Raw genomic sequence first — 14,211 nt, 5'->3', positions numbered from 1 at the left:
AAAGAATATACTTTATATTTTGATTCTGTATAGCCTTTGAAACAAATCAAGTTTCTCACAATTTAAATAAATGATTCTAATAGCTTGACATGAGTTATGCTGACAGGAGCTTCTTATGATTATTATGGTGCCCAGAATCTTTTAAGAACCTACAAAGTTAAATAAAGGCTTACGAGTCTCTTAAGCTACTTTTTATTTGCATAGAAAAATATTTATCATAGGAGTCAACTATCATATGAGAGAAATTGCATTTGTTGTAATTGAAAAAGATAGCTAAAAAGTTTCTGTGGGTTATTGCAACAGTACAAGATGCTTCCATTTATTAAAAAAATGTAAAACAAATCGTGAAAGCTAAAGCAGGCTACAAAACAGAAAGTCCCTGTATTATCTTTCTCTTGACTACTATGTTACAAGATCGTGTGCCACAGTTGAGTACTATAAAGTGTAATTCTGCATTTGCTAATGCAATTCTTAAAACATTCCCCACCCACCCACCCCAAGCACTATGCAAAATATATATATTTGTAAATGCTTCCTCCTGTAAGCATCACAACCTTGTTATCACGTAATCTCCCTGATCAATTGTTTCCTGTTTCCCATCACAGTCAATACTGAAGTCCAACACCTTGTCCAACTGATCCTGCGGTGTGGCTGGTTCTGAGTTCTGTAACTCCATTTTCTCCATTTCTGAAGCACAAATACTTCCTTCTTCCTGGGAATCCAATGAGTTCTCATTACTTTGCGAGTCAGCTAACACACATTTTTCATCAGGACTTTGGATGTTTAATTCACAGTTCATGGTCAGCTCTCCCTCTTCCAGTTCAGCAGTTTTCTCACATTGCTCTGCCTGTTGACGGGAAACTTCTTCAGAAACGGTGTATATTTTATTTGCACTCTGCTCCACAGAGTTTGTTTTTGATCGTCTGTGAAACAACCCAAAATTTTTTATGTCTGTTACAAAATTCACACGCTTTTGTTTCTCCTTAGTGGACTCCGACACCATCATTGCTGAGCCATTGCTCATGTTGTGTGTTTCAGAGGCAATAGTGGCTGTTCTTGGGTGTATCATCGTTGTTATGTCAAAAAGGCTGAAGGCCTTTTTCTTTCCTTTCTTGTTCCCTTCACTCTCACTATTTTCTTCATTTTCTGACAGAGAGGCAGAGTCTTTGTTCGTATTTGCAGACTGCAAATTTGACAGCTTGCTTCCTTTCAACAAACCCAGGACTTCAAAACGAAAGCTGGAAATATCTTGCTTTAACTCCTAAAAAGTAGAAAGCAAGACAAAATGTCAGCACAAGCAAACTAATATGATTTTTCCTATTGTAATTAAAAATAGAAAAAAAATTAGGCTTATGCTAGGGATGAGTAGTAAAACTCAACATCTGGATTATAGCTGGCATCTTCAAGATGCTTCACAGACTGTCTAATGGATCTTCCATGTGAGACAGAAAAGCAATCAGCAATTCATTAGAAGAAACTTCAGAGCAAATATTCCTTAGCCTGGACTCCTCACTGACAGTAGTGGAGGAAGGATCATGAACAACTTGAAGACCTGCATCAAATCTGCTAGAAAGTATTATCCCTCCATAATAACAACATTTTGATCAGTTCTTAACACCATCCTTTACACACACATACATGGACACATGCATGCACAAGGCATACACATGTGCATTTTTCCTTGTGAGTAGCAGTGCAGGTAGGACTTCATGCAGTTCCACTAAATGTTCAGCCACTAGGAGCTAATTCTGAGCTTATCACTGCAGGCTGTTTCAATGCCAGTGTAACTTCTCCCTCTTAAAGGCCTGTCTCAGGAGAAAACACATTGCCTTCAGGAGGTCTCTATTTTATCTTCACTTTCTCTAAATAGATAATCATAGGGAACATGATCAGAACTTGGCCTTGTTGAACCTCATACCACTGGTCTCAGCCTATTGATCCGGCCTGTCCAGATCTCTCTATAGAGCCTTCCTAACCTGAACCATATATCACCATTCCTGCCCAACTTGATGTGGTCTGCAAACTTACTAAGGGTGCACTCAATCCCCTTGTCTAGATCACTGATAAAGATATTAAAGAAGACTGGCCCAAATACTGAGCCCTGGGGAACACCACTTGTGACTGGCAACCAAGTGGATGTAATGCCATTCACCATCACCGACTAAGCCTGGCCATCCAACCAGTTTTTTAGTCAGTGAAGAGTACACAAGCCCAAGCCATGAACTGCCAGTTTCTCGAAGGGAATGCTGTGGGACATTGTTGTAAAGGCCTTACTAACGTCCAGGTAAACAACATCCAGAACCATTCCCTCCTTCACTAAGCAGGTCACCTTGTCATAGAAGGAGGTCAGGTTAGCCAAGCAGGATATGCCTTTCATAAAACCCATTCTGACTGGGATGACCACGATTGTCCTGTACATGCCATTGTCATGGCACTCAAGATGATGAAGCAATAATTCAGCAATTAGCTCAGGCTCCGGCTGTACCTTCTGCACGTGTAAGCTGAGATGCAGAATATGATTTTGAATGTTTGGAGTTTGAGGTGCCAAGAGTAACAAAAATGTTTGATGCTAGAAATAAACAGTGATGGGTGTAAGCATTGTGATACATACAGCTGTATTCCCCTCATCTGTCTAAGATTTTAATATTTGTCTGCTTATTTAAGTTTTCTACCTTGTAAGCCATGTAAAAGATACTCTGTATACAAATAAATGCACAACAGTATTCTATAACAAAAGTTCTTTTTCCTAAGGAGGTGAGACTATTTGCATCTTGCTTTTGCCAATATGTTGTTACACACGCTTAGCCACACTTTAATGTCCTCTTACATGGGCACAGTTCTAAGTAGCTGGTCAAACTAATTATTGCTCCAGCTAAAGAGGGAAGGAGACTTGGATTTAAATGTATAGTACTGTCTCTGTGTGGTCCATCAGGACACTGACACTGCTCTAGGGAGTGAGTTATATTCTACCTGAAACAACTAAGTACTGAGAGATAAGCGTATAAATACATACATACCTTAAAATTTTCTTCTGTCAGTCCTTCCTCAGTTTTGGCATCTCTTATCATTGCTGCAACATATCTCTTAACCAGATTTCTCATAACTTCCTGAAAGTATAAAATAATTGTGTTAGCTTTCTTGATATTAGTTACTAAACCACAGTCACTGCACCTGCTTGGACTTTGTTGTGCTTTAGGAATATGACAAAAATTGTACAAACCTTTGATCTTGTTGAAAATTTGTTCTGCTTTTAATGGAAAGGGCTGAGATGAATTATCCTGTGAAGGGCTGTATTAAGTTGACCACAGGTATGCCAGGAACATGCAGTCTGACATTAAGCAATTGCTGATGCCTCATGAGGCATGGTTTTGTAATGTGATTTCCAGCTATACTCTCCCAAGCCTCCTGTGTTGTGAGATTCAGAGATATTCTGAATCTGAAATGACAGTTCGAGGTTTAATGTGATGTGACAGATTTCCCTGTGTGTTTTAGACTCATGTAAACTTCCAGCATTCAGAAATCCTCTGCCAACAAATTCCACAGTATAGCTGGAATAAGATTCCATTAGGAGTTTTGTTTATTTTTATGCTATTCTCTTATAGTTTCAACTGTTGCCTTCTATTTCTGAGTCCTAAAATTATTTAGGTTGGAAAAGGTGCCTGGAGGCTGTCCCATCCAGCTTTGCACCATGGGTAGGGTGAAGATACAGCAGCCTCCCTGAGCTACCTTCACTGGAACGATGATTTCCCTTACAGAATTTCTCTTCCCATAATTTGTGTCCACTGACTTTTTTTTTTTTTTTCTTTCTGTGCACCTCTGAGAAAAATCTGGCTGCTTCTTTTCTCTAACCACCCACTATGTTATTGAAGACATCAATTAGATTCCTCCCTTAACATACTCCAGGTTGAAATCTGAGCTTCTGTTATGTCAGCCCTCCAAACATCTTGGTGGATTTCCTCCAATTTGTTAACATCTCTCTTGTAGTGGGGGGCCCAAGACAGGACACGCTGTTCCAGATAGAGTCTTACAAAAGTGTGGGCTGCAGGAGAACAATCACTTCCCTCAAAGTGCTGTCTACTGCCTTGATAGTGCAGTACATGTCTAGTATTTGGTTTGTGGATAGATGGCAAACAGCTGCTGTGTGTTCACCTTCCCTATGATTTTATAGATCCCTGTTGTATTTCCCATAGCTGCCTCTTCTTCAGATTGGAGAACTCCTAGTTTAACTAGTCATCTCCTGTGAGGAATCAATATGTACCGAACCTACAAGTGTACAGCTCCCATCTTATTTAACATGCAGCCCTTTTAACACAACAAAACCAGAAAATAAATCTGAAACTTATTTATTATGCTACGATATTCTCAGAAAATCAGAGGCTGAAGCCAGAAGGATGGAGAAGAAGAACAGTTTACAGGATATACTGGCAGAGGGGTTATTAAAGGGCAGGAAGTTGTCTATAGGGGACCAGTGTCAGAGAGATGGAGAGAAGATTCTGATGAAGCTTGTCTGTGAGCTGCACATATGATCCCGATGAATTCCATCAGGGAGGTGGGACTCTGTGTTTGCTATTTTTAAAGCAATCCATATTGCAGTGGGCAAAACACTGGTGATTTAAAAAAATATTACTACTTTAGAAAATATCCTTTTTCAAGCCAAAGGCAAATAACCCTGCTTCTCAAATGCTATTGTTTGAACAACAAAAATGCTATGCTCATTTGCTAAGGCATTTTTTTTTTCTATTTTTATTTTTTCTTTGTTTTCTCATGAAATTCTTCCCAGTTGTTGTGTTTGGTTGGTTGGTTTGGGTTTTGTTTCTTTTTTCTTTTTTCTCCCTTCATTGAGACCTTTTGTAGGATTTGATTACCCAGAAAAATAAACAATGGCCTGTACCTGATACTGATGGTGTCTTCTCAGGTTGTCAGCTGCACGCCTCTGAAAAACAGAAAACGTCAACAAAAAATTATTCCCTGTCTGATAATGAAAAACTTAGAGCATAGCAAAACAGCAGCTCTGTGCAAAATGTGCTATCTAGCAAGCTGGGAGACATGGTTCAAAGTCTGCTGAAAAATGACAGTGTTGAAGCAAAGCCTGTCATTAGCTTCACAGAAGGGATAATGTTTTTATTGGGAAGGCAAAGTGGATTTTCTACATTTTCACCAATGTGTTGCTATTCCAGCATTGGCATGGATGCAGTGGGGGCAGCCAGGTTTCTGCTTGCAGAGCCTCAAAGCAGCTGACCTGAGATGAAAGGGGAACAGTGTGATCATGTCACTCACTTGCACAGACTGAAGCATATTTTACTGAGTTGAGAAAAGCTTGACATAAGCATAGTGTTAGCAAGACACTTGCCATGGGTCCGAATGTCTCATTAAAGACAGAGATAACCAAAACTTGCACTATAAAACCATATCAGAGAAAAGGTTTTCTGCTCAGTTCCCTATTACAAACACTTAATTACAAAGAATTATCAAAGAAAGAAAGTTAACTTGCAGTACAAAGCCTAGTGTTGATAAGGAGGGAGAGCAAGAGCGATATTCCTCTGAAGAGGAATAGCAAACATGTGGTAGGATGAAAGTATAGTGTGGGTTTCAGGCAAGTTTTGTATTACATTATACTGCCATTTCTAATGTCTGTCCAGAAGACTTAGGGGGGAGGGCATGGATTACTTAGTCCTTGAATAACTGTTGTCCTCAATAACATACTGAGTCACATCTCCCTATTCTCTACCTTAATCATCCCTGTCTGGTGAAAGACAAATTCGACTTGCATTCTTATATCTGCTGCTGGTAAGAAAAGAAGGTGTCTGAGCATTGATTGTATTTCTACCAAACAGAACACTTACAGCATCTTAAAATAGGATAAAAGGACATCCAAGGGACTTGTTAAAATTGGCCTCAGTTGCGTAATGAGGCAGGCACAGTAAGGTTATCTTTTTCATTGTCTTTTACTTGAATCTGACCAGCAATTGATGATTACCATGTTCCCTGTACTCAGAATCATTTTACATTTCAGAGTTCATTTCTTGTTTAGTAATTAATTTGAGGGATGCAGTAGCTGTGTGGTTGGGCTTGGCAAAAAATAAAATTACAGAAAAGAGAAAATAATTTCCTAATTGTTCTGAACAGTCACTGTGGAGTAAATAAGCACCTTCAGTATTTTTCCAGGTCGTTTTTCATGCAAAGAGAAGATGAAAATTCCTTGTGTTTAAGGGTGGAGGGACAAGCAAGCCTGCCTACTGCTGGGGTCAGAGGGGGCAAGGCTGTTGTGGGAAGGTTGATACACTCCTCTTTTAAGAATTTCCACCCCCATCCCCCCATTCTTCTCAGTCGACCACATGGTGGAGATGTTTTGTTCCTGCTGAGAGCACTAAAGGAATCCATGGCTCTCAGAACAGGATCTGACTCACACGTAAAGGTAAAAACACTTGAAGGGGTAATTGAAACGCACTTTGGGTAAAGCTAATAGCCCCTAGAAATAAAATGCGTGTTGATTCTTGTCTTGCAGAATGCTTTCTGCAGTTGTCTGATGGCCTTATGTTTACAGTAAAATGTGAAATAAATGAACAATTCTCATTACTGATAGAGGGTGGGGGATGAGGTGATAGAAAGCAGCCCTGAAGAAGATTTGGGAGTTCCAGTGGGTGAGAAGCTGGACATGAGCCAACAGTGTGTGTTTGCAGCCCAGAAGGAAAATCACATCCTGGCCTGCATCAAAACAAGTGTGGCCAGCAGATCCAGAGAGGTGGTTCTGCCACTTTACTTTGCTCTCATGAAACTTCACCTTGAGTACCGCATCCAGCTCCTGTGCCCTTGACATAAGGAGGACATGGGCCTGATGGAGCAGAGGAGGGCCACAATAATTATCATGGGGCAGGAACACCTCTCCTATGAGGACAGACAGAGAACTGGGGTTGTTCAGCCTGGAGAATAGAAGGCTCCTTGAAGACCTAATAACAACCTTTCAGTACCTGAATGGGGCCTTCAAGAAGGCTAGAAAGGGACTATTTGGTGATAGGATGAGGAGCAATGGTTTGAAATTAGAGTAAAAGTAGAAGGTTGGATGTTAGGAGGAAATTCTTTACCACAGGGGTAGTGGAATAGTGGAACGGGTTGCCCAGGGGGGTAATTGAGGCTCCATCCTTGGAGATATGAAAGGTAAGGCTTGATGGGGCTCTGGGCAACCTGATCTAATGGAGGATATCTATGCTCAGTGCAGGAGGGGTGGACTAGATGGCCTTTGGACATCCCTTCCAACACAAACCATTCTGTGATTCTATGATTTAATTTTGTGTCCATACAAAGAAATGGCTAAATCCAGGTTTATCACTTTTATGCAACTGATTCTGAACCTGTCAGAGAGTTTCAACACGATGTCAACAAGTGCCATTTGAGATGACTATCCAAAACAATGCAAACAATGGAGCAGTAATGCATTCACAACAGTCCTACAGCACTTCACATTTTTTTTCAATCCATACCTCTGAGTAGCTGAAAAAAAAATGCATTTAATGGTATTTTCATATACAGACACATATGTACTGTGCAGGGAATTAGGCTTACACATAACCTACCAAAGTTATTACCCCCATCAGTTGTCTCCTGTTTAAACATTCAGATTCAATCTCTAGTTCATAATCACCTGTGGTAGTTAATGCTGGGGGGGAAATTTCAACCCACCACATTACCTTTTGATTTCTGCTGAAAGCAGAATGAATCTTTGCTTAAACACACCTGAAATTCAAGCTATTCACTACAAATAAAAAGACACTGATGTTCACATTGTCCTTATTTAGTTCTCAGCTGATCTGGTTTTCTCCAACTGGTCGTGGTCTAATTTGTGGTTGTTCAAAATTCTTTCCAAGTAACTGCTGTGCTATGTGCATAATGAAGTGTTGAAAAGGATGGCTGACAAAGGGATAAAAGTTAAACCTGGCTAAAAATACTAGTAGGGGAAGAAACACTTTTCTGAAGACAATGTTGTGTGAGGTCATGAATTTAAAAGGGATATTTTTATCACTTTCTAAAGAGGGTACTAATTTCCTTTAGCAAGCTTTAATAGTAGTTTTACTAGTAATGATAATTACTTTGATTTTCCTGCTTATGCCATGCTTAGCAATTTGCATTGCTTGAAGAAAATCCCTTTAAACAGTCCAAAACTTCAATAACACTGAATTACTTACTTTGAAGTGTTTTGTCAAAATTGTATCTTCTATGAAGCAGGAATTCTAATCTAATGTTTGCATTTGATTTCAAACTGCCTACTGATAAAGGTCCAGAAAATGTAAAGATTGTCTTGAATTATGGGATATATAGCTTATCTTGGAAGCAGAATCCTATAAAAAGGGTAAGGACTTATCTGTGCTGACAAAGAGACTTCCCCAAGAGATGGTCCTTGACTATTCAACAAACACTCCACATTACTGATTTCCATTCCAGGTCTTCCAGGCTTTTAAATAACACACATTACAAAGAAAATATAAAACACTTCTATTGACTTAGTAGCAGCATCATTTTCCACTTGGAGAACAAACAGGAGAAGAGGAAAGGATATTTTCTCTGAGGAATGACAATAATCATCAGGTTGCTTGGAAAAATGGCATAAAAATCTGTATAGCTAGAAAAGAGGTAACTGTTTATCTAAGCATCAGATGCACAAAAGAAATAAAGTACTGAAGACATCACTGACAATCCTTTCCATTTCCTGCTCTGAAATACTTAAAATTATAGGCAAAACATTTTTTTGGTGACTGATCAGATATAAAGTAGAATGTAATCTGAGTACAATTTATTCCAATGGGATTTGGGTTTCTTTTATTATATCTCTCCTTTTTTGAAATAGTGATGGATTTCCAGAGAGCAAAAAAGGAGTAGCCTTGAGACCCCCAAAGGCCTTGAGCAGTCAGGAAAACTTCAGCCTAATCAAGAGAATTACATTATTCATTTGGCTTTTGCAAAGGTCAGCTAACAAAGGTAACAGAATGGCTATCTGTCTGTGTGTATCAAACAGCACACACAGTTATTTCAGAGTTTTAAGTGTACTTTGTGATAATAGCTAAAGACAATGCTGCATACCAGGGATATGTCAAAACAAAAGGAAACAACTATGTGCTGAAATCTGGAAGGTAGAAGACCTCTGATTAATAGAAGAGTTGAAATACTAGTAAAGCACATGTAAGCATCTTTGGACTTCCTTCAGCTGTAGCTGAGGCTAGAAAAGCTGCCATCAGCATGGCTGGGCAGTGTGCTGCTTTGGAGAAAGAATGTGTGAAAAAGCTTCCCTTGACTCCTCCACCCCCTGATTCAGCTGTTCTGGTGCAGAAAAAAGAGTCAGAACCACAAAACTGCCTTTAAAAGACCTCTTTTCAGAGGCACTTCACCTCCCTGCAGACCTTGTTCTTTATCATGATAGCTTTGTTATAAGCAGCACCGATGCTGGTCCTTCAAAGCAACCATGCCAGACATTTCTACTGACATTTTTCTACTTCATGAAGACAGATAAATCCTTTCACTAGCACGTCCTCTGTAAACCATCCTGACCCTGAACCATTTCATTATGTGCTCTGCCTGCATATAATGAATTTTCAAATGTACTCATATCTATATTTTTACAGTGGGTTGTTGGTGACACATTTAATGAATCCTTGAATCCTCCTTTGCTTATTATCTTGGCTTTAGGCACTAAGGTTTCTTATGTAGATAGCACACCTGATACTTGAAAAATACTGACTTTAACAAGCCAGATCCATTGTGTCTATCATCTGTTTCCTATCCTGTAGCACTGACACCGTATTTGGATGCACCACATTGCTTTTCCTACTGAAAAACAGTATAGTACACCACCACTGATTAGAGTTTTCTACTAGGAAAGTTGACATTTAGAAGTTTCAGAGGAAAACATTTTGAAATCTGAGCTCTGCCTTACAGACAACACAGCATTCATATATCCATATATCCAATGTAATAAAATGAGCCTGAAAATGAGTTTATACTGTTTCCCCCCCTCCCAGTACTGGTCGTAGGGGAGGAATCAGAATTCATAACATAGGTCTCAATGAAAGGAAGTGGGTTCTAATAACAAATGTTATCCTGTAACTTTGAGGCCAGAGTTATTACAGGGAAGATTCCAGTGACCCAGAGTCAGAGAGCTGTTGCCTGAGATCCCTACACAAAAGGCAGAGAAAAATCTTCATTTAATTTCTACATTTAATTTGTGATGAAGTATGTTGGTACAGTTGAAAAAGTTCTGGGAACCCAAGGCTGAGCTGTGGATGATGGGAATAAGTTTTTCAAAGCCAGAAAGCAGCATATTCTCTGAGGACAAACTGTGAAACCACCATGGCATTCCCAGTTTTCACTGATGACTTAACCTCTTGGGGGAAACCCAGTTAACAGCATCTGGTTCACATCTACTCAAACTGTGTGGAGACCTGACTGCTGGAGTGAATAGTGGCTCTCACATGCATATGGGTATGGACAAGTTTTCCTAATGTGGAAGTCAGAATGCACAGTGCATACCCACACATATCCCTTTTGGAAGCTTCAATGCACAACTGGACCTAGAAATTACAAAATGTTTGAAATTCAGATAGCCTTAATCTGGCTTCTGTTAAAGATGAGGAATTTGGTAATATTATGAGATGCCCTGACATGTGGATTAAACCTGCCTGATCAGCTAAAGCCACTCACTTTGTCCAGGAAATTAGAAGTCTTGTTGCCAGGATGGCTTTTCTGGGGAACCCTTGGTGCTCACAGACTGGGATTGCCATATTGTCTCACCAAACCATACTTTAAAAAAAAAAGAAATATTGTACAGAAAGTAATAAAAAATGTCCTCCATTTCTCCCTCACCTATGTCCTCCACTCCCAAAAAGTTCAGTGATTAGTAGTTGACATTTACTTATACAGAAGCTCAGGTTCTCTTCTGTCCTCCCAAGAGAACTCCTTCCTGAGGTCTTAATGATTTTGAGGTGGAAATCTCTCCTGTCAGAGCTGTTCTACTTGGGGTCAATAGCTAAATATCCACTGGAGAATAGAAATGAATCTGAGTGTTCCTTAGCCCGAGGTATTTGCTATTTGCAAGTAATTGGCACCTGACCATTCTGACTCCAAATGGAAATTCTGTCTTGAAGTTGAAAAGTCTTTCCCAGCAAAAGGCTTTTTTAGGAAACTGGTATACACCTATGAGACAGTTTTGGGTCTAAGGGTTTTTCTACTTGTTAAATTAATACGATAGAAAATCATATCTGGAAAAATTCCCCCTGCCCTGTGACCCTTTGTTATACCAGTTTTCCAAAACCAAGCTGCTAATTCCTAGAAGGTGATGTTTATGCACCCCTGCAGGAGGCAGCCTTGGGAACCAGGGAGTGCTATTTCTGAAATGCCTTTCTCACCTTGCCATTTAGCACAAGGTTGAGAGCATCCTATGTCTTTCTTTATCTTTCTTTATTATTTCACAGAGTCAGGAAGGAACTTAGTCCCAGAGCTGCAGCTTGAAAGAAAGAGGACAAAAACCTCTAAACTTCTTCTCCTGAATGTAAAGACTGACAGAAAATATTGTCATGAAGATATTGCTGGGATGTATAAGGGTATTTTGGATCTGTCACTGTCAAACAGTGTCATGTGTTAACCAACCCTAGATCTTCAGCTGCTTTACACTGGCATCACTCCATTAACTCAATATCACTGTATCAGTTTCCACTAGCTAATCATCTCCACCAAATGCTTAACAAATGCCTAGAAACATTGCCCACTCTCCCACACACACAAGCACATCACTCTCTTGATTTTCTCTTTCTAACAAAACCTCACAGTTTTTCCTCCTCTTGGTCTCTGCATTTACTTCTTTCCTTTCTAGGTTACACAGTGATGGTTTACTCTTGAAATTCTTTGTCTTTCATGCTAGTTCATGCCTTTTATTTTTATTTCTAGCTGAATCACTGTTTGTCTGTTTGTCATTGCTTTTTTAAAATTAAGTTTTCTTGTGCTTCTTTCTCATACACTATTACTAGTTTGTTTCAATTTTATCTGCACACTTATAAGATTCCTGTTCTGGCTATTTCTTTCCTATCTAAAAGTACAACAGTTAAGCAAAGCATATTTTACTTTCACAGTGTAGATACTGGCCAACAAGATCAAGATACTTCAATAAATTTGATTAGAGTATTTCAAAAAAGAGAACAAAATCCATTCACCAGCTTAGGAGTTGTGAATTAGTTTTCTATATATTACACATTACATTGCATTACATTACATTTATTATATTCTTTTCCTCTGTCATAGAATCACAGAATTCACTGGGTTGGTAGGAACCCTCAATGGTCATCTTGTGCAACCACCCTGAAATGGTCAGGGACATCTTTAACTAGATCAGGTTGCTCAGGGCCCCATCAAGTTTGACCTTGAATACCCCCAGGGATGGGGCCTCTACCACCCCTCTGGCCAACCTGTTCCAGCATTTCAGTACCTTCATTGTAAAGAATTCCCTCGTAATGTCCAGTCTAAATGCCCTGCTCTAGTTTAAAACCATTGCCCCTCATCCTGTCACTACATGCCCTTGTAACCAATCCCTTCCCTGCTTCCTTGTGGGTCCCCTTCAGATACTGAAATGCTGCCACATGTTCTCTCTGGCACATCTCTGGGCTGAAAAACCCTAAATCTCTCAGCCTGTCTTCATAGGAGAGTTGCTCCAGCCCACTGATCATCTTCACTCCAGTCTATGTCCTTCCTGTATTGAGGACTCCAGTGTTGCACACAGTACTACCCTGGGCGAAGTCTCATCAGAGTAGAGCAGAGTAACAGAATCTTCTCTCTTGATACGCTGGCTTCCTTTGATGCAGCCCAGAATACCTTCTGCCTTCTCAGCTGCAAGAGCACATTGCTGGCTCATATCTGGCTTCTTGTTCACCATGTATCTGTACATCCTTGTGAACTTTTTCCTCCAAGTATATCAGGTGTTTCAACTGAATGCCAGGATATGACCCTATCCTTATTATTAATTTCTCAAGAAACTGAGAAAAAAATACAAAGAAAAGGTAGATAGCTCAGAAAAGAATTATACCATACCCTCCAGCTTCATTGAAATGAATGAAAGTTTGCTACCAGTATCAAAAGCAAAAGGACTCCAACTCTTTCTTCTTCCATTTATCTACACATGACATCCTCATACTCTTAATGCTTTGCTATCTGAGTTTCTGACAGACTTGAAAATGCTTATTTTTGCCAAATCTCTATGTTACAGGGAAAGTGCCATTATCCCAATTTCACCCACAATAGGGTTGGTGGTTTTTTTTCCCCTGTATTAGAATTGTAGTCTAATTACCAAGGCAGTGACTTGCTCTCTCTATGGCAAATGCAGAAAACATAACTAGAGAGATTTACTTGTTGGTGGATTAGGTTGTTGCCTGGACTACAGGCAGAGTAAAACACAGGACTTACCCCTATTGTTCCAAAACTTTCAGGCTTTCTTCTTATTTTTTTCTTGCAAAGGTGTCTCCATAACCATCTGATCAGATACCACAGAGACTTTGGGCTTGGTATGACATTAAAAGGAGTGGGCAGAGTTCCTCCTTCTTCAAAATAACTCATCCAGAGTTTTGTTCGAGCAAACTTCCACTCAATGTCTGCATGATCCTGCACACAAGAAACAACCCCAGGAAAAACATTGCTGTAAGCAAGGAGGTGAAACATTTGAAAACCTAAAACTAGAGCAACCCTGAAATACTAATGAATTTTCTTATTGAAATGCTGGCATCTTCTTTTAACAGAAGGTCTTTAACACAAAGCAAAGTTAAGATGCTTTATTGCAGTAAAGAAATTATAGATACGTACAGTATATCTCCACTTTCAACCTTTCTTTCTTTCTTTGCTACAGGCTTTTAAATAATTAAGTGTGTCTCAAACAACAATGGATAATTACAAGCAGAAAGAAAGCTACATTTCTGACAGAGATGTTTTGTTATAAAAGCAGCTCATTATTATTCCACATAGATCACTCTAATTACTCTGCTGTGTAGTGGCTTCTGTAAATCTCATGCACTCTTAGAAATTATTAGTCCCAGAAACTCACAAATAGGTTACCCAAGAAATTATAAGGCTACTTAAAACTGTTGAGTCAAGTATCATTTTTTTTCCCCCCCCCTCCTACTTCAGAATTATGTATTTGGAATAGGTTGTGGGGTGGTTTGATTTTGGTGGGTTTTGGCTTTTTTGGTT

The 14,211-nt window shown here is 39.4% G+C and overlaps 1 protein-coding gene across 1 annotated transcript in view; it reads right to left on the bottom strand.

Moving 5' to 3' along the window:
- Positions 1 to 506: 506 nt before the first annotated feature.
- Positions 507 to 14,211, bottom strand: part of TRPC4 (transient receptor potential cation channel subfamily C member 4) — a 166,738-nt gene continuing 153,033 nt past the window's right edge. The window contains exons 9-12 of the mRNA XM_009902821.2: positions 13,435 to 13,629; positions 4,892 to 4,933; positions 3,018 to 3,107; positions 507 to 1,261 (exon numbers count right to left, since the gene is read on the bottom strand). Of these exons, the coding sequence (XP_009901123.1) occupies positions 548 to 1,261; positions 3,018 to 3,107; positions 4,892 to 4,933; positions 13,435 to 13,629 (1,041 nt within the window). The 3' untranslated portion in view covers positions 507 to 547. The remainder of the gene's footprint in view (positions 1,262 to 3,017; positions 3,108 to 4,891; positions 4,934 to 13,434; positions 13,630 to 14,211) is intronic.

Source organism: Dryobates pubescens, chromosome 10, assembly GCF_014839835.1.
Source record: "Dryobates pubescens isolate bDryPub1 chromosome 10, bDryPub1.pri, whole genome shotgun sequence".
Taxonomy (NCBI): Eukaryota; Metazoa; Chordata; class Aves; order Piciformes; family Picidae; genus Dryobates; species Dryobates pubescens.
The sequence above is the reverse complement of the archived record's forward strand: the minus strand, read 5'-3'. Positions and strand labels throughout refer to the sequence as shown.